Source organism: Amia ocellicauda, chromosome 5 (genome assembly GCF_036373705.1).
Source record: "Amia ocellicauda isolate fAmiCal2 chromosome 5, fAmiCal2.hap1, whole genome shotgun sequence".
NCBI lineage: Eukaryota > Metazoa > Chordata > Actinopteri > Amiiformes > Amiidae > Amia > Amia ocellicauda.
In genome coordinates, this window is record NC_089854.1 from 29457455 (window position 1) to 29477052 (window position 19598).

Sequence of the window (19598 nt, forward strand, 5' to 3'; positions counted from 1 at the left end):
TACTCAGTGGCTGCAGTTCATAATACGTACAGTAAAGACAGATCAAAATGCCATGAGAAACATACTTAGTTTGTTTGGTTTAGTTTTTTACAAATTGACTCACATGTCAATAGATCCATGAGAAATGCATCAGTAGGAATGGCTACAAATGATCCATTAATCTGAAGCTCATCTTCTTAGTAGCAATTCAAGCTCAAAATCTGCTTATCAGTCAGACACCTGTTGTTTCTGGCGATTGTGGTACGGACATTAACATGAGGAATACCGTGTCTCTCTTCATTATGTACAAAACTTTGCAAATCTAACAGTCAAGCTTAATACGAATATATAGCCTATAAATTAAACATATCTAGAATAGAATAGCCCATATTGATATTGATAAACTGGGGTGTTTTTCTCCCAATCAATTCAGTGAAATATATCTGTACACAAAACAGCTGGAAGTGAACTGAATAAAAATTGAATTAATGATGTTGCTTTCAAAATGTAAATTCTCATTCCCAATCTCTATGGGGTTTTCAATTCCTATTCAAGAATTAGACCAAAAAGTCTCAATTTGACTTCAGAGTAATATTCAGACTTGTGTGTGTGTGTGTGTGTGTGTGTGTGTGTGTGTGTCTGCTTCTGCTTTTTATCCCCCATCAGATTAAACTAGTTCCTATTCAGAGAAACCGACCGAAGCAAGATCATGCTCACTAATCTTTACAAGAGTGAAGCTATAGTGACAGCCAGGGGTTAAGGGGACTCTGTGAACTGTGGCATTCTGGAATAATGGCCGCACAAGGCTATTAGCAGAATCACTTAAAGGCATTACAGTGGCCAATTAAAACAAAATAGATCTGAGCCCATCTGCACGCATGTTACCTTAAGGTGCACTTTTTTGTTCATGCAAAAGATGTCATAATCGGTCACACTTCCATTTACATGAATAGACTTCTTAAAAAGCCTTTTATCTGTGATCAATTACAGCTCTACACTGATTAATTAATGCCGTTAACTTTAATTCCTTTCTACAGTTCACAAACCCTGTATTTACATGCCACTTATAATGTACTTACAATGTAAAACAAAGGATTAATAGCACCCTCTGCTGTGTAATCATGGCAAGCATATTTTGTGTCATTGTGGTGAATTTGAGTTGATATGGATGTCTTCTAGATTATATATGCTTTTTAGGACGGAAGATTTGTGTTGTTGCAAGTTGTGAAAGGCATTGTTACAGGGTATGTTACGGGGGTTCCTGGGATTTAAAAGTTGGATCACAACAGTTAATTTCAGCTGTACCACTAGTAATCAAAGTACGTTTTACTGGATTTCACTACTTTCATTTACACCTCTATAAAGGGTTGAAGGTAAACCTGTTTTGACTTCAGAATATCCATTGTAAAGAAAACAAACATCTGATGTGCCATAATTATTAATAATTCTTATGAAAATGAGTGAGAGTTAATCAGCAAATAAACCACATTCTAGCTTAGGCTTTCGCTCTCTTCATATATGTAGTGAAAGAAAAAGTTCAGTAATCACTGTAAATATATTATTTTATAAGGCTTTAGAATTGCAGACATTTGAAAAACTAAGAATCACATATTTGGCAGTGTTATAAATTACAGCTTTCACAAACGCTAAACATTCTACATTAAACAAAATGCCACTGTGCATTCATTCACTTTGGTCCCAATAGCATTCTCCATCTCTAATCACTAATCTATTCTCCACGGTAAACAACAATGTTCTTTTCAGTTTCGTGGATCTTCACTTCAAAGAGCATATCTGGTGGTAGCAGTTTTACTAAGCTGTCCCAGATGAACACTGCTACATTCTCTGTTGTGCTAAAAAAAGAAAAAAGAAAAAGAAAAGAAAAGAAAATGAAAACAAAATTGTCAATAATAAACAATCTAGATAATGCAAATCTAAAATGGTAGAATTGTATTACTATGTTGATACACACCTTACAACATCTGCAAAGTATGGGACATCTTTATCCAGGTTTTTGTGATCTAGTGGTTTCATGATTGCGTCCTATAATGAAGAAAGCAAATGCAAAGTTAAGGAAAGAGTCTGTTTTACTATGGTATACATTGGGCTCTTCAACAGATGCTAGTTCAGAAAAAATATCAGTGTAGTTATTCAATTAGGTCTATTCTCCACAGATCATGGTTGAGGAAAAGATTTAAACAATGACAGCATGGTTTGTTGGCTGTAGCTGTACCAAGCCCTCAGACATTTTGCAAAGTTTGGCATGCAAATTGACAGGGGAAAGAAAATGAATGTGAAATGTCTCTACAATATTGATAGAACAAAGCTGACAAAGCAATTTAAAGCAATTCAAAGCAACATCTGCTGTGGTGTACCTAAAAGTATATGTGCTTGTTGTGTTGAACTTTATGGAACTGTTCAGTACACATTGGTTTCAAGAACAACAACATGGTATGGAAACAATTACGCAACAGAGATGAAAACATTACCATAAAATAATGATTGATAAACATGGAACACATTAGACTGATTGATTTTAAGAAAACATGATTTAAACATTTTACAGACACGTACAGATGTCAGTAAAACTCGTTCAAAAAAATTCCACAATACTTATATATGGGTCAGAAATGCATTGGTTGAACTAGAAAATTCAAGTTTCTGCAAGTTATTAAATGTTGGACAACATGGAACTAATTGAAAACTATAAAAATCAAATGAGGAAAAAATAGTTATGTTTGGCATCTGGAATACAGCAGTAATATTGACTTTAGGTTAAGCAGGCAATATGCAGAAACATCATTTTGAAGCATTTCAAAGCCTAGTGTATAATCAGAAAACAGTTTATGGTGTCTTGTTGTGACCAAAATGTATCTGGAATACTAATTTAAATTATGTAAACTGTAGAATTATAATTTCATTAAATGCAAATTAATACAAATGTGCTAAGAAGGGAAAAGGATAAGTCATTGAGAGGTGTTATATAGCAAGCCTGAAACCACAGATCGTGAATTTGATGTAATGAAAAGGTAAATGAAAAAGCCAAACAAAACTATTCATATTGATTTTAACCTCTACTGAAGGTGTACATTTTGAATTTAAATGAACAATTGAATTTGAACTAAACTAATGATTGATCAATTTGCCACTTGCTCCATTAAAATAGGCCCAACATGCCGTCAAGACATGATCGACAATTCTGTAGAAAAATACTCTGATTGAATGTTCTGGGACAATACGGTGTTGAGGTAAGTGACATAAATCCACAATCACCTGGCAGTGAAAAGACTAGAAAGCTAGGTTAATTCAGATATTTGATTTCCAATGTATTTTCCAGTGCAACATTCAAGCAGCAAAAATGTTTATTTTCACAAAAGACCTGAGAAGGACTGACCTACCTCAATGTGCTGCTTGAGGTCACATAGATTCATCACCATGCCTGTAACAGGATCAATCTGCAAAGAGACGAATCAAGTGTAATACAATTGTGACTAATCATTTTTACCTCATATAATTCACTGTAATACTATACCAAAAATGATGTTTCTCTCATTTTAATTTTGAAATAGTGCTGCCTACTTTCGACATTTATTTCTGCTGTCACTAACTGCTTTTAAAGCTGTATTTAGCACTGTTAATCCATGTCAGTTTCTAAATTAAATCACACAGATCTAATGACGGATCATGGATTAACTCATAATGGTCTTCCATTAAAATGCAACAAGGTGATGCAGAGTCTAGTCTATGTGTCAAGAGCTATTCTCCACAAGTCTATGTTCATTGAAAGAATTAGTCAGTGACACCAGGAGTTAATAACAGAGGCACGATCTCCTGATTTGCAATTACAAGTTTAATTTGATAAGAAAGCAATTATTAATCTGTGTGATTAGTCATCACATCTCTGTGATTTACAGGAGAAACAAGCAAGAATTAACATCGCTAATTAGAGCTTTAAAGGTAGGGAGCATAGGAAAAAATGTCTTAGGCCTTATAAGGTGACAAAGAAAAAAATGTATGTTGCAATGCTATTCTTTTAATTGATTAATTGAGGGATACTTTTACTGTATTTTGGCAAACAAGAGAGACCAGCAACAGTAACTAAAGAGAATAGTATTAAAGTAAAGAAAAAATCTAATAGTTGTATTATATAATACAGATACACTCACTAGGGTGAGGAAATATACCATTGTACAAATTCTACAATCATCTAATGTAGTACATTTAACATTAACACATCAGTATAAGAAAATAAATATGAATGAAATGATGGACACCTACTTTTCCACGCACTGTTATTTCCGCTGTGATGAAAGCAAGCAAAAAATAATAATCAGTGTCGACTGCATCAACATTCTCATATACTCACAAACCAAAGTAACATTTTACAATGCAGACAATCTTTGTCTGAATATTATGGCTGCAAAATGCCAGACCATTTTAACTTCTTCAATAGAGGGAATACATGCATCACAAAAGTCAACTGAAAGATCAGTAAAAATAGATAAATATGGATAGATAAATAAGCAAACAAATAGACACACACATTATTCAGTATTTTTTAGATCAATAATCAATTAGATTCACTGAAAAATGCACGTCACTGACCTTTATAGTTATGCCCATGACCATTGGGGTTGTTACACTTTCCAAAGATAATTTTGTTCTCTTCATTGCTCAAGGCTTTGCTAAAATGATAAATGCATGTAAAAATTATATAATTCCTTGTAGTTGGGTAAAATTACAATTGGAAATTAGAAACACTAAACAAAAGTCTTAATATATGTATTATTTATTATATTAACTGTGTTGGTTAGAATTAAAGATTACCTCTATACAAGATTGTATTTCATATTTGCTTTATTTGTTATGAATGGCTCTTAAATCATACACATAATCAGTGTACCTTAATATCTGCATAATTATTTAATCAATGCTGTGTGTGTGTGTGTGTGTGTATATATATGACCACACAAAGTACTGCTATCCCAAACCACTGTTGGCAAGACTCAACTGAGTTGGTAGTCTGAAACAAGACTGAGAAAAGATATATAGGCCTATATTGCTAATAATCTAATATTCTAATTCTAATAATCTTTTTACAAAAATAATGCAAGCAGAAGAGCACAATTGATGTTACAAGAAAAATAAACTTGTAATATTATGTCTGAGAACTGTAAAACACAATTCCCTTACAATGTAAATAAAGAAAGTAATATGTGGGTGGATGTTTCTCTATACACATACATTGTGGAAAGATATGTATATACACTTCTATTTCCACTTTTCTTTAGACAGCAGCAGTGATGTAAGCATTTTACTTCAGAGAGACCATCTGTGACGCGCAGCTTACAGAAATAGAGAACGCGGTTAAATGATTCAAAGCGATCATCATTAGGTCAGTCTCTAATCAGTATAAGCCCCACGCAACAGTGGCATCTTACCATTGTATTACAAGGAACAAAGGACAAAGCCTCTGATTACCAAAAAGGGATCAATGTTAACCTAGCATACCAGAAACCCCTGTATGATTTGCATTTAAGTAATTGGTTACATTTATAAAGTATAGTCATATGCGATTACTACAATAGAGTTACAAGGTGGATATTTACAAACAATAACAAAAGCAAGACTATAGAAAAGTCCATATAAAAAGAAACCACCATAAAACCAAAAACTCTTAAAGGGAAACTAGCACACATTAAAATTATTGGTGTTATGTACTCATGTGTTATCTCTCAAGTTGAGAATACTCCCCAAAGGGGGAGGGGCCTATGTCATTTTCATGGAACCTCTGTGAATGCATTTTGTATAACGAAGCTGCCTATTGGCCATTGTATGTGTCACTCAAGCAGCCCTCTTCTGCTTGAACAAAAACCCTCACGTACAGTGGAAAAGACTCTTTTTGTGCCCTTGCAGCTTTGAGGTAGTATTCAACACTATAACAGAACAAGTCCAGCCCAGGCAGATCGTGTAAGAGGCATGATTGGTGTTTTTCTTTCTTTTTTAGATAGTGTTGTCAGTCATGGCTAAGAATATGTCACACTTGTGACGTCCTACAGTTTAATGTCAGTAATTCTGCTTGCCCTAGAAAACACAGTTCACTAGAGGGAAATTCACAATGCTTACACTATAAAGTTCCAAGCAGCTTAAAGTGTTAAAGCCAATACCTCCATAGAAGGCAAGAACCAATTAGTACCTTAACCGCAGTCCCTGTGTCTTAAGACCAATGGGCGAAGGGACTTCGTATGCAGAAACCAGAATTGCGATATATGTAGTTGACAGTGAGAAAAGGGATGAAGCAGCACTGAATTTGTTTTAGACCAGAAAGGTAATAACATTCAAATTCCAAATGTCATTTGTGTTATTCCCCAAAACAATAATTTACTGTAATACTTCTGACAGTATAAAGCCACCCAAAGCCAAACATATTGACATAACCAAATGTTTTATGACAATTAGTTTAACAGAAATATCAAATTTCAATTCTTCAGTATGATTAAATATTTAGCTTAGACATACAGACATACTTAGTAAATGGCAGAGATTTGTGTTTCAATACATTTCTGTTTTGTTCCAGAGGAGAGGTGGTGTGGAGGTGACCGTGACCTGGACGAGTTCAAGTATCTGTGCAAGAGAGGCCCAGCTCTGAGGAAATCAACATGCGAAGGAATTAGACAATATAATCCACTCTTAGATTCAGGAAGGACTAGCACTCGGAGAAAGAACTGGTTTGAAGGAGGCCCTCCAAGAAAACCAGAAGACCCTGGGATCCCAGGCCCAGTGGCGACCTTGAGTTGTTTATAGTCTGCAGGGACCATATTCATAGCGTGTGAGAGTGATAAAAAGTGCCTGAAATATAAGAGAGTGACGTCAATTTGCTCCTTCTTTTACTTTTAGGAGTAAAAGCTATTTATAAAGATTCTTTAGAATTAAAAGTACTCCTAACTCAACCAATATTTAGGAGACCTCAAGAGGTCCCCTAACTAGTCAGGAGCTGGAGATGGCAGCAAAGAGAAGACAACATCAGCACAGCTCCCGTGAAAGGAAAGCCATTACAGCGGTGTGATGATGAAGAGTTACTGTGGTGATGTAGATTGAAAGAAACTGAATATTGTTTATTACTGACCTAGTCAGAAATGCGGCATTAGCAGAGATACAGGTGGTGAAAATATTGCGGTGTCTGGCCACAGGGAAAAAGCAACAATGTAGCAGTGGGGATTTGGGACCATCATCACAGCCCTCAATAAGCACAATTTTCCATCAAACCATACTGACATTAACAGCACCAGAGATCGTCCAAATACAGCGCTCAAATATCCCCAAAACAAGCCACATTCATAAACAATGATTATGCCTATAATCGATGCTAGCCTAATAAATTCATAATCTATGCTATCCAATATTCATCAATGGTTTTACATTACACCGGTTCTATATCCGACTATATTTACCACAAACAAAAGTTAAAAATAAGACGCTAAATGAATTAAAAAAAGATCCACTTATACGCGGTGACGAATGCATGTTCATTTTAATTTGTATTTTATTCAATACAGAAATAGCGAATGGGTGTAAAACCTTTCATGAATATACCCCAGTGTTTCCATTTATGGACAATTGACTATGTACAACGGAAGGATAAATAGTGTTCAATTGTAAGATATTTTATGTATGTTTTATGATTGTGATTATGAATGTGAAATTAATCTAGCATTTTAATTCCATGTAGCAACTTAACGTCCTCATAACACTTATTATTTTGTGTAAAATTATAAACGGCTGAGATAGCTTAGCATATTCCTATAGTTGTATTTTTGCTTCTGCTTGTCTACATGTGATCTTGCGCTTTTGTTTTTTTTCCCCAAAATGACGAAAATGCAGCACAGTGAGCTAAATTCTAACCTAAACTGTTGTGAAAATACGCTATAAGTTTTTCCTAGGATCAGATCCTACTCCCAGCTAAAAGTAGATGTAAGACCCTTTTGACTTCTACCTATTACTCTGAGTGAGGAGTAATCTTACTCCTAAACTAACTTTAAGAGTGATTCCTAGGAGTAATTCTGAGATGTTTTATGCATACGGGCCCTGGCCTAAGCCTGGATTCTTGGCCTACTGGGCATCAGCAGAGACCAGGTCTCCACAGGGATCTTAGCAAGTTCCACCAACAGCAGGTAATCCAGGCAAGGGCCAGCCTAGCAACAATAACAAATTGACTAATTAATGTATTAATTAATTCACAAATTGAGAAATTAATTTAGGAATTAAAGATTTAATTTTGACCCTTATAATGCTCCATACATAGGTATAGGAAGCAGCCCAACCTGCCTCAGCATGACCCCTAAAGATGCCTCTCATGTGAACCTCTTTTCCTTGTTACATTTTTTGAGTTTAGTTTTTTCCTCTTCTTTTGCTTTTGCTCACTTTCCAGATGGCCAATCCTTCAAGGAGCAACCCAAGAAGTTAAAAGAAGAAGGCAAACTGTCAAGACCAACTGAAGGGAATCAATTTTCAGAGACCTCTAAAGCCAGATAATAAAAGACCCTTTGTGACTTGCTCTTGGCAAATGCCTTGAGTACAGCACAAGCTACTGACCTAAAGGAACGAGAAGACACAACACACAGGTTTGAACTGGCAGAGCAAAATATCAGTTGTGATGAGGATGGAATCCAGCAGGACCATATGAATGCATTCAAAAATAGACATGTTAATCGATTATATTTATCAATTAACTAAATGCAAAGTGAGTGAACAGAAGGAAAATCTACATAATTTAGGATTTAGGCAGCCTCAGTTGCTTCTCTCTCCATGTAATCCCAGACAGACTCGATGATGTTGAGATCAGGGCTCTGCGGGGGCCAAACCATCACTTCCAGGACTCCTTGTTCTTCTTTACACTGAAGATAGTTCTTAATGACTGTCGCTGTATGTTTGGGGTCGTTGTCATGCTGCACAATACATTTTGGGCCAATCAGATGCCTCCCTGATGGTATAGCATGATGGATAAGTATCTGCCTGTACTTCTCAGCATTGAGGAGACCATTCTTTCTGACCAAATCCCCAACACCATTTGCAGAAATGCAGCCCCAAACGTGCAAGGAACCTCCACCATGCTTCACTGTTGCCTGCAGACACTCGTTCGTGTACCGCTCTCCAGCCCTTCGGCGAACAAACTGCCTTCTGCTACAGCCAAATATTTCACATTTTGACTCATCAGTCCAGAGCACCTGCTGCCATTTTTCTGCAGCCCAGTTCGTGCGTTTTCATGCATAGTTGAGTCGCTTGGCCTTGTTGCCACGTCGGAGGTATGGTTTTTTGTCCGCAAGTCTTCCATGAAGGCCACTTCTGACCAGACTTCTGCGGACAGTAGATGGGTGTACCAGGGTCCCACTGTTTTCTTTCAAATTCTGAGCTGATGGAACTGTTGGATATCTTCCGATTGCGAAGGGAAGTAAGCATGATCTTTCATCAGTCAATTTCCAACCACTGCCCGTTTCTTTGTGCTTCTTCAAAAGAGTTTGGACAGCACATCTGGAAACCCCTGTCTGCCTTGAAATGTCTGCCTGGGAGAGACCTTGCTGATGCAGTATAACTACCTTGTGTCTTGTTGCTGTGCTCAGTCTTGCCATGGTGTATGACTTTTGACAGTAAACTGTCTTCAGCAACCTCACCTTGTTAGCTGAGTTTGGCTGTTCCTCACCCAGTTTTATTCCTCCTACACAGCTGTTTCTGTTTCAGTTAATGATTGTGTTTCAACCTACATATTGAATTGATGATCATTAGCACCTGTTTGGTATAATTGTTTAATCATACACCTGACTATATGCCTACAAAATCCCTGACTTTGTGCAAGTGTACCTAGAATTGATGCTGTTTTGAAGGCAAAGGGTGGTCACACCAAATATGGATTTGATTTACATTTTTCTTCTGTTCACTCACCTTACATTTAGTTAATTGATAAATATAATCTATTAACATGTCTATTTTTGAAAGCATTCTTACTTTACAGCATTTTTTCACACCTGCCTAAAACTATTTGTGCAATGTACTCTATATACGAGTTTAGTTTCAGAACATCCTAGAATCTAGAAAACATCTCACAGTACCGGAGACTCTAATCTTTGGGAATGCCCAAACTTCACTGCTAGTGTTGGTTTCTGAGCAATCTAGTCACTGCCTTGAACATTGAGAAATATAAGATGTGTGAAGGAGCCCATGAGACCAGTGACTGCCAAGAAACTAGATGCTGCTACCTGTGCAAGAGGAGCATCCATCTGTTTAAAAATTGCCCCTGCTACATAACAAGCAATTCATAATTCCCCACTGTGAGCGAAAAATAATGTGTTGTCTTATAAATTCTAATCAAAATACACTTTAATTATGATGATCATAATAATAATTAGTTATTAGAGAGAGAGAGCGAGAGAGAGAGAGAGAATTTAAGTATGAGTGCAACATATAATAAGAAGATTTTAATATGACTATGTTAACAGAGTTACCTCCCAGATATCCTAAACCACTATTTCGCAACACAAGTCTATATTGCGCCAGGGATTAGAAACACCGTCCAGAGATTAAATAAAGAAAATACTCTTTTATAGCCCCGATAGTGTCGCTGTCTCTGTTGCTGAAGATTACTGATCCGTTCACTGGATCAGATGGATCTATAATCAGGCTGTCATCAATATGAATTATGATCATCATTGCAGCTAATGCAGTGATGCCAGGGTTGTGGGCAGCTTCTTATTATGATCATCCTATCACCACCAAGACTGAACCTCCAAAAGGAAACCACATGAAGCCTTACAGATTAAAGCAAGTTGCACTGGCTGATAATGATGCACAAAACACTGGATATATTCCTATTCAGACTTGTGCATGTACCAAAATAGTTTATGTAATACATATAGTATAATACAAAGTTGAAATAGTTACAGGGGCCAAGCTGCACTTTAAAACGCCTATGGAAAACTAGGAAACGTAAGGCCGAATTTAACTGACGCCCCAATCAATATGAACTACAATCCCCATAAGCTCCTTGGAAAGGGAAGTGACCTGCCCACGAACATGACTGCGCGGCACGTTGCTGCACTGTTCTTTCACTTTTAGTTTCATAAAAGACAGTATGGCAACGAAATATACACTACATCCACAAAAAAAGTGTCATGAAATGATAGTTACACAGATTCTCGGTGTATGTATTGAGATTCACAGTCTTGCGGAATAACGCGATCAACAAGTAATGGCATATTGTCATGAATTTTCTTCGGGTGGTCCGATGCAATATTAGATTACTGTTTAGTGCTTCTGAATAAACCCTTAGCAGTTTCAGACTGAAATAAAGTGTCATGTGCCCTCTTACCTGTGCAGCCGGTGACAGGCGCTGAAGCTCTGGACGCGGGTTATGTACGCAGTGCGCCCGACTGCGGCGTCTCTGTCCATTGAAAACATCCCGAGCGGCTCTAACCCAGGCGGGGAGAGAGACAGGCAGACAGCCGCTGTCCTATTAGCCTGCAGTTCAAACACGTTGACGGGATTTGTACAATGTAACGTTACTTTTTAACTTCAAGTGAATAGGCTACTATTCCTGTGGCAGAACGGAAACAAACAAACCCAGTTGTATACCGTGCTGTGGTGACGCACATCAGCGGTCACAAGGCACGTAGGGCGCTTTAGTTCAGGCGCTTTTTCCAGAGAATAGTATTGGCGCCGGTGAAGTTATTTACATGGTTTTGTAATTCATTAAACGAGGCAGCAATAGCGTAAAAAAACCAGGATTCACGGTGTAGTTGATTGCTCAGCCTAGTTTTGAAGTCCCCCTGATCCGCTCAGACTGTTAGCTTTTTGTTTCAGATTGGAAACATCTGCTTAGTTTCAGACTAGGCCTGCATTAAGATAAATACACGTATCTTGTCTCAAACGCATTAATAATATTTACCATATATATCAGCCATGGGTTGTTAATAATATAGGGATTTTGTCTGCGTTTTAGGTTGGTTGCATTGGTCAGTCTATGCAGCCCCTGGTATAAGGTGCAGTCTACATACACAGTGATGCCCACCACTCATTATAATCTAACTCAGAAAACAGTTTTCCCAGCTGCCCACCTTGAGACCCTAAAGGGAGAAGCAGGATGGAAAGGTTCCCCTTTTAGAAAACAGACTTTGCTGTCATTAATTCCCCCTGAAAATAATGCAGCTGATCCTAAATGCAGCCTTTTACAAATAAAGTAAACCAGTAAGTAAGTAAGTGCCAACCTAAAAGTCACTGCCTCTGACTTAAAGGCTAAATGCCAATATTATTAATCAAATTTGTATTTATCGATATTTTGTTTTAAGAAACATTGATTGTTGCTATATTTTCCATTTGTTTTAACTGTGATATATAACATTTTCAGGTTGCTATATAAGAAAAGAAAATACCAATATTTATTTTGCCTCAGGTCTGTGGTAAGGCCTAAAAATGTGTTCTTTTCTCATAAATCTAAGCAAAAACAAGCAAGCAAAAAGCTATTCAATACCTGGGGAATTGCAAGATATATATTTCCTGAACAGCCTCTGACTATATCCACAACTGCCTACAATCCCTTCATCATCCAGAAATATATTAATCATTGTTAGTTTTCACTTTTTTACTTGAATCATTTCAATGATATACTATTTAAACCCCTACCTTTACCCTTACGCCATTTGAGTACCTGCATGTTAAAATGTAATATCCTTCAGTGACCTATAAATTCTAGTTTACACAGGCAACAAAATAACTGTTTTTTTCAATATCCTCTCAATATGGACTTTTTGTCTCTAAGCAAGTAGTGTGTTGATTCATAAATGCCACCAATATACACACAATCGGTAATACCAGTGGATGATTTTTGATATTTTTTTGTGTGAAATACATTGTGTTAATCAATATATATTGTCAAATCTGGACAATTTTATAGTAAGAGCCCATATATCTACCACTGGTGACTCCTAACTTCACATCATTGGGTATGTAACACTGTGACTCAAGGCAAAAAGGATTTAAGGGCCTACACACTTAGCTGTAAAATACAATTTAAGTAAGCTGCTTTTTGTGATTTTGATTTGATGTCTCTATGCATCTGTTAATGTCATGTATATCAGAATTAAATGACAAGGGAATTTAGTTTGCCTTACATTAATTACTTCTCTTTATATGTTTTGTAAACTAACATTTAATGTATTTACCTGTGATATACACACATATCTCTTAAAATTCAACAGGTCACTCTTGTGCCAGAGAGATAAAGAATAATCAATTTTGGTTCCCGTAACACAGCTCCAATGACATTATCCAACATTTAAAATAGTCTGTGGAATATTCTCAAATGTGAGTCTCATTAAGTATTATGAAAAAACAACAACACATAAATTAAATGTTAAAAGCTAAATTAAAAGAGTTAAAAGATGTGCCATCCTTAATAATCTTAGATATGCACCATCGTAATCCTCTCACACCAAACAGTTAACATTTCCTGACCTTACAATTTTACATCATATTATTTTAATAGAGGTGGTTAATTGAGCTCATGAGCTTAATGTCTCATTATCAATCTCTCAACACGCTACAATGTTCTTTGCTTGATAGTTTTCCATTATTGATTTTGGATATTTTTTAATTTTTCCATTTTCTATGCCCATTAATTAACCTCTGCTGGTATAAGTACATGTATTGTCGGACGAAGGAATGCATCAATCTGAATGTGTCATAGAAGTCACACTGACAGGGAATTACATGCATGAACTTTAACGTATGTACTGAATAACCTTTTTTTAAAATACATACAGGTATTGAGGTTGATAAATGTGTGCCTTGTTTCTTTGCTTTTAGTAATTCTTTAATTTCAAAATCTTGGGTGTCTTCTCCCTCTCATGAATTGTCTGCACTACATTCAAGTAATGGATTCTAGTAGCAGATGGTTCTTTAATCTTGATTCTTATACATTCGAATTAGTACCTAATGAAATACACACAGAAGAAAACATCAAATCTGATTATCTGTGCCATTCTTCTCTCTAGATCAATAAGGAGCAAAATCATTAATTACACACTTGTGTTGTAGCTGGACTTTTGCGTAGTTAATTTATGAGTGAAATAAAATATAATTTAGAGATTTTTTGTTTTGCCTTGAAGGTATGCGGTTTTGTCTTTCTCTCGCTATTCTAAAGGAGCTCATAATGGATACTTGTTCTTTTCTAACTTCATTTCCTCAGCTCAGGAACGGAATAAAAAAATATCTAAATCTCAGTGCAAGTCAACCAAGGACATTTTCACACCTCATGATGTTGTGCTGCATACAATATAAATGAAAGAAAGGAGCAATCATCAAAAGTAGATCTTCTTTTTATCAGAACCAAATCAAATACAAATATTTTCTGAACATGCTTTTTGGAGAAAGACACAAACATGTAAACACACATTCACATACATGTACGTTCAGTGTCCCATCCCCAACCCCCGAAAAGTGAGATTTGGTAAGTGACGTGTTTATCTCCTTAATCCTAAAGAAGCCTGCCTGGATTTAAAAGGAGATACCTTGTCCGACTCAACAGTCTGTGGAACGGTCAAGTGCTTCTCTGCTAGGCCAGCCTCACACAACAGTGTCTTGAGATGGGGAACAGCAAAAGTGGAGCACTCTCAAAGGAAATTCTGGAAGATTTGAAGCTGAGCACCAGATACACTGAGGAGGAGCTGAGTGCCTGGTACCAGTCCTTCCTGAAGGAATGTCCCAGTGGGAGGATCAGCAAGGAGCAATTTGAAGGTATTTATGCCAGCTTCTTCCCTGATGCGGATCCCAAGGAATATGCCCACCATGTCTTCAGAAGCTTTGATGCCAACAGTGATGGCACCTTAGACTTTAAGGAATATATCATTGCACTGCACCTGACCTCATCCGGGAAAACTATGCAGAAACTGGAGTGGGCATTTGCTCTGTATGACGTTGATGCCAATGGGACCATCAGTAAAACCGAAGTCCTGGAAATTGTCAAGGTATACTTTTTTATTGGTTGTCTTTTGAGTTTGCTGGGATGGTTGTGACTTTCTCTCTGCTTATGAAAGTGTAATAGCACTGAGTCTCCACTTGGCATATGGTATTATGCTATCCCTCATTATTGTGCAGATAGTTGAGTCTATTTTGAAAAGAGACATGGGTTCTACTTGGAAGGGAGAATATGCACAATAAATGAAAATACATTAAATTACATTCAATCGCATTAGTGTGATTATATATAAAACACAGAATGCAGTAACAGAGTTAAATTTGTTCTCATGAGACTTGAATTTACGTTTTTTTTGTTTTTTTTTTAATGTCCCTGACTACTAAAGGCTTGCTTGAATTTACACTCAGGTGAACCTACTTAACGTTTGCATATCAGAAGACGAACTGAGTCCTAATATTATTCTCCTAATATAGAACATATCTTGAAATCCTTTCCACGATGCAAGAGGAAATTAAAATAAAGCAGATTAAAAGTGCCTGACATTGCTTAATTGGTTTATGATGATATGCAGTGACAAGATAAAGAGTTTTTAACTGTTGACTAATCAGGCTGCCTCTGTGCTTTTGTTTTCTTACAGGCCATATTTAAAATGATAAGCGAAGATGACCAAAAGACGCTTCCACAGGACGAGAGTACGCCAGAAAAGAGAACGGACAAAATCTGGGATTACTTCGGCAAGAAAGAACAAGGTACGCCTGTTGCAACTGCTATGTTATCATAATACAGTCCACCCAAAAACATAGGGATGGGAATTCCATATCTCAACAAGTGTGTTGAAGAGTAAACACTGCTCTTCTCAATTAATCATGGACAGCAGTACATGTTGTCCTTTCCAGTGAAATGCCACAGCTGTAGCTTGGTAGGTCCAAATCCATGTTTTGAAACATCAAATAAACAAAATAAATAATAATTTAAAAAGGTCAAAAGAAGTAAAACAATGGCCATTTTCTCAGAATTCGTTTTTTCAACTTAAAAAAAATGGAAATAAACAATTAGTTGTGCATCTTATCTGGTTTAGATCTGGTCAAGCTTGTTTTTGTTGGAGACATTTTTAGTGCGAATGTCAGACACAGAACTATGAATCCTGACTGTTTTCATTTTCTGTTTTCTTAAGAAAAATATATTCAAAAGCAACCCATTCCACTATATCGCTGCTGGATACATTTATTTATTTATTCATTCAATAAAATAAGTATAGGTTTTGTGCCTGTTTATTTCATTATTGGAAGAGAATGTAAGCATCAGTCAATCTGAGTCCGTTACTGCACTAAGATATGTCCTCAACTGGTTTTGCACTCCATTTGTTAAAAATAATATAATTTTCCCCCCTCTTGTTTTTCAGATAAGCTTACAGAAGGGGAGTTTATTCAAGGGATCATGGAGAACAAGGAAATCCTCAGATTGATACAGTTCGAGCCACAAAAGGTCAAAGATAGGCTAAAGGAAAAGAATCAGTAGTCACTGTAAACATCTTGCTGTTTTTCTTTCCTCTTCTTTTTTATTTTAAGTATTTCTGTTTTTTTCAAATGAAAGACTGTTCGAAACCTCACTGTTTACATCATTAGAAATTCAGGACAACTGGTTCATTGTAAAACAAACCCACAAACATGGTCTGTAATTAGTTTCAAGTGAGTAATCCCTGTGTAACAATTAAATCCTCTTAATTCTGAAGGTCAGTTTAGACAAATCCCTGCTGTGGGCTGCAGGGTACAGGTATTAATCTAATGGCTTTCATTTAAACTACTTTTCAGCTTGGTACTATTTTAGTGCTTTTTATTACTTGTCAGTGAGGCAATGACATTTACAGTGATACAACCGGTTGTCCTTCTTTTGGCATGAAATAAGTAATTCAGGACAAAACTAAACATGACCTAGCCTGATGTATTTGTTGACCTATTTTCTCTGGGGAAAAATAGTGGTACAGTAATATATTATCATTAGATAAGTATTATAGGCTTATGTGGATGAGTGAATTTATTTTTCTTCTCTGTCATTTTATTACTCATTTTGTGAGTGTGTAGCAAGGCACCATCAGATATAAACATATTTAATAAATGAAACATGTATAATGCGATGTATTCAGGTTGTTTTAATAAAGAAAGAAAAAAAAGATCAGCTAAGGAAGAGTCTGCATAACCTTTGTTGGTCTTTCTTGGATCATATCAATATAAAGACCAGCGTCATATTTCTGGAATTGTTTCTCTTCATGAGAACAGCTGGTTAGTTTAAACACATCAGAATCAGAATGGTCTCAAGAAATGTAACCCCTAACACCAGATACACGTATTCATATGGGTTAAATAATTTGAAAAGAAAGGGAAATAATTAGAAAATATTATTACAAATATTTCTGTGTAATAATGACATGCTTAGAATAAAAATGTGCATCAATTATGATAACGTGGCAAGCAAAAGCATCAAGAGAGGTCTACAGAGATCCAGAGGCACCGAGTGGGGTGATAAAAAAACACACCAATCTAATTACAGTTTACAAACATGACTGAATCAAAGCACAGCACTGGTCAGTCAAAGTTCTGGTAAAAAAGGCGCAGCATTTTGTGTAGACCTATATAGTTAAAGTAAGGTGGAATTTAATTCAGCATGATTCTCGAATCAAATTGAGAATGATAATTAATTTTTAGTAAATACTTTGTAATTCCCTAATACCTCCTTAATGTTAGCAGCAAAGTAAAAACCTTTCTTCTGAAACAATTCTCTCTGAGAGTAGCTACTGTCAGTCATCCATAATAGTGATGTTCTTAGAGATAACTAATGTTATCAGATGAAAAGCAAATTGATTGTGGATTAGGAATTTGTGAAATGAAAGGATTGGGTGAGTTGGTGTATTTGAGCCTGTTGTTTTGGTGATGTCAGACTCCTGGGGTCTATTCTATGCAGACTGGCCAATCAGAGCTGTGACTCTGATAGCAGAATCTACATTGTGCCCAAATATATTACACTGATGCTGTCACAAGTGCTGCACAAAATGAATAATTAACTATACAACTACTCCTGGGAGAGGTATAAGAACATAAGGTTTACGAATGAGAGGAGGCCATTTGACCCATCGTGCTCATTTGGTGTCCATTAGTAACTAAGTGATCCAAGGATCCTATCCAGTCTATTTTAAAATGTTCCCAAATTTTCAGCTTCAACCACATCACTGGGGAGTTTGTTCCAGATTGTGACAACTCTCTGTGTAAAGAAGTGTCTCCTGTTTTCCGCATTGAATGCCTTGAAGCCCAATTTACATTTGTGTCCCCGGGTGCGTGTGTCCCTGCTGATCTGGAAAAGCTCCTCTGGTTTGATGTGGTCGATGCCTTTCATGATTTTGAAGACTTGAATCAAGTCCCCATGTAGTCTCCTCTGTTCCAGGGTGAAAAGGTTCAGTTCCCTCAGTTCCTCAGTAGGACTTTCCCTTCAGACCTGGAATAAGTCTGGTTAGAATGATACTCACTCAGAGGGTTAACATTTAATACAGAAAAGAGTCCTCAAACATGTACATTGATTAATATGGGCCTAATGGAAAGAGAGGAAAGGAATTATTTAATTGAGATGAGCATGTTTTCAGTGTTTATAAATGACTCTTCCATTAGATGAATCATTTCCTCCCACTGTTCTTCAGTTGCAAGTGTCTATCAGTCAGTGCTGTTCTATACCCTTCCAGAAAATACCATTGGAATAGTTGATTTTTTAATTTTGTGTCACACTAGTCTTAACTCATATCAATTATGCCTACCAGTAGTGGAGAATGTTGTACAGGAGAGGACTGTATTATTATTATTATTATTATTATTATTATTATTATTATTATTATTATTATTATTATTTCTTGGCAGATGCCCTTATCCAGGGCTTACAACATAAGTGCAAACAAAGTGCAAAAATACAGTTAAGTACAAGGCATCAATAATTACAAATTCAATTTAGCTAAAACAGCAATTCAAAATAATACATTTTACAAATTCCAATTTTAAATTTACACAAGTATAGTAAGTGAGTTCCTACATCCTGGATGGTGAAAGCTAAGTGCTGTCAAGATGTAGGGTCACAGTCAAGGACTATGGGAAAGGGAGCAAGGAGGAAAACAATCAAGAACGCAAGAAGCATAATAAAACTGTGAAGTACTATCTAGCAGGGATAAAAGGACTAATATTACAAGTACTGTCGGAAAAGATGCGTCTTGAGTAAGCGCCGGAATGAGGTCAAGGACTCTGCTGTTTTGACTTCGGTGGGAAGGTCATTCCACCATTTAGGGGCCAGGGATGAGAAGGAGCAGCTCTGGAGGAAGGAGAGTGGAGAGGAGGCAGAGTTAGTCTTCTGCCACTGGAGGAGCGCAGTGGTCTGGAGGGGATGTATGGGGAGACGAGGGTCTGAAGTTAACTTGGTGCAGTGTGGTCGAGACAGCGGTAGGTGAGGGTCAATGTCTTGAACTGAATGCGTTCCGCTATCGGGAGCCAGTGGAGGGAGCGGAGCAGTGGAGTAGCGTGTGTGAATCGTGGCAGAGAGAATACCAGATGAGCCGCAGAGTTCTGGATGAGCTGGAGCGGCGGGTAGTAGATGCAGGCAGGCCGGCCAGGAGGGAGTTGCAGTAGTC

General features: G+C 36.8%; 2 protein-coding genes across 2 annotated transcripts; one reads left to right on the top strand and one right to left on the bottom strand.

Moving 5' to 3' along the window:
- Positions 1-1523: 1523 nt before the first annotated feature.
- On the bottom strand, positions 1524-11760 carry pts (6-pyruvoyltetrahydropterin synthase). Its single transcript, XM_066704712.1, has 6 exons — positions 11339-11760; positions 4585-4664; positions 4258-4280; positions 3378-3434; positions 1952-2022; positions 1524-1832 (listed from the first exon to the last, which is right to left on the bottom strand). The coding sequence occupies exons 1-6, from the start codon at positions 11425-11427 to the stop codon at positions 1709-1711; spliced, it is 444 nt and encodes a 147-aa protein (XP_066560809.1). The 5' UTR covers positions 11428-11760; the 3' UTR covers positions 1524-1708.
- Positions 11761-14535: 2775 nt separating this feature from the next.
- Positions 14536-17125, top strand: rcvrnb (recoverin b). The gene is made up of 3 exons (XM_066704716.1): positions 14536-14990; positions 15579-15690; positions 16344-17125. The coding sequence occupies exons 1-3, from the start codon at positions 14610-14612 to the stop codon at positions 16457-16459; spliced, it is 609 nt and encodes a 202-aa protein (XP_066560813.1). The 5' UTR covers positions 14536-14609; the 3' UTR covers positions 16460-17125.
- Positions 17126-19598: the final 2473 nt, after the last annotated feature.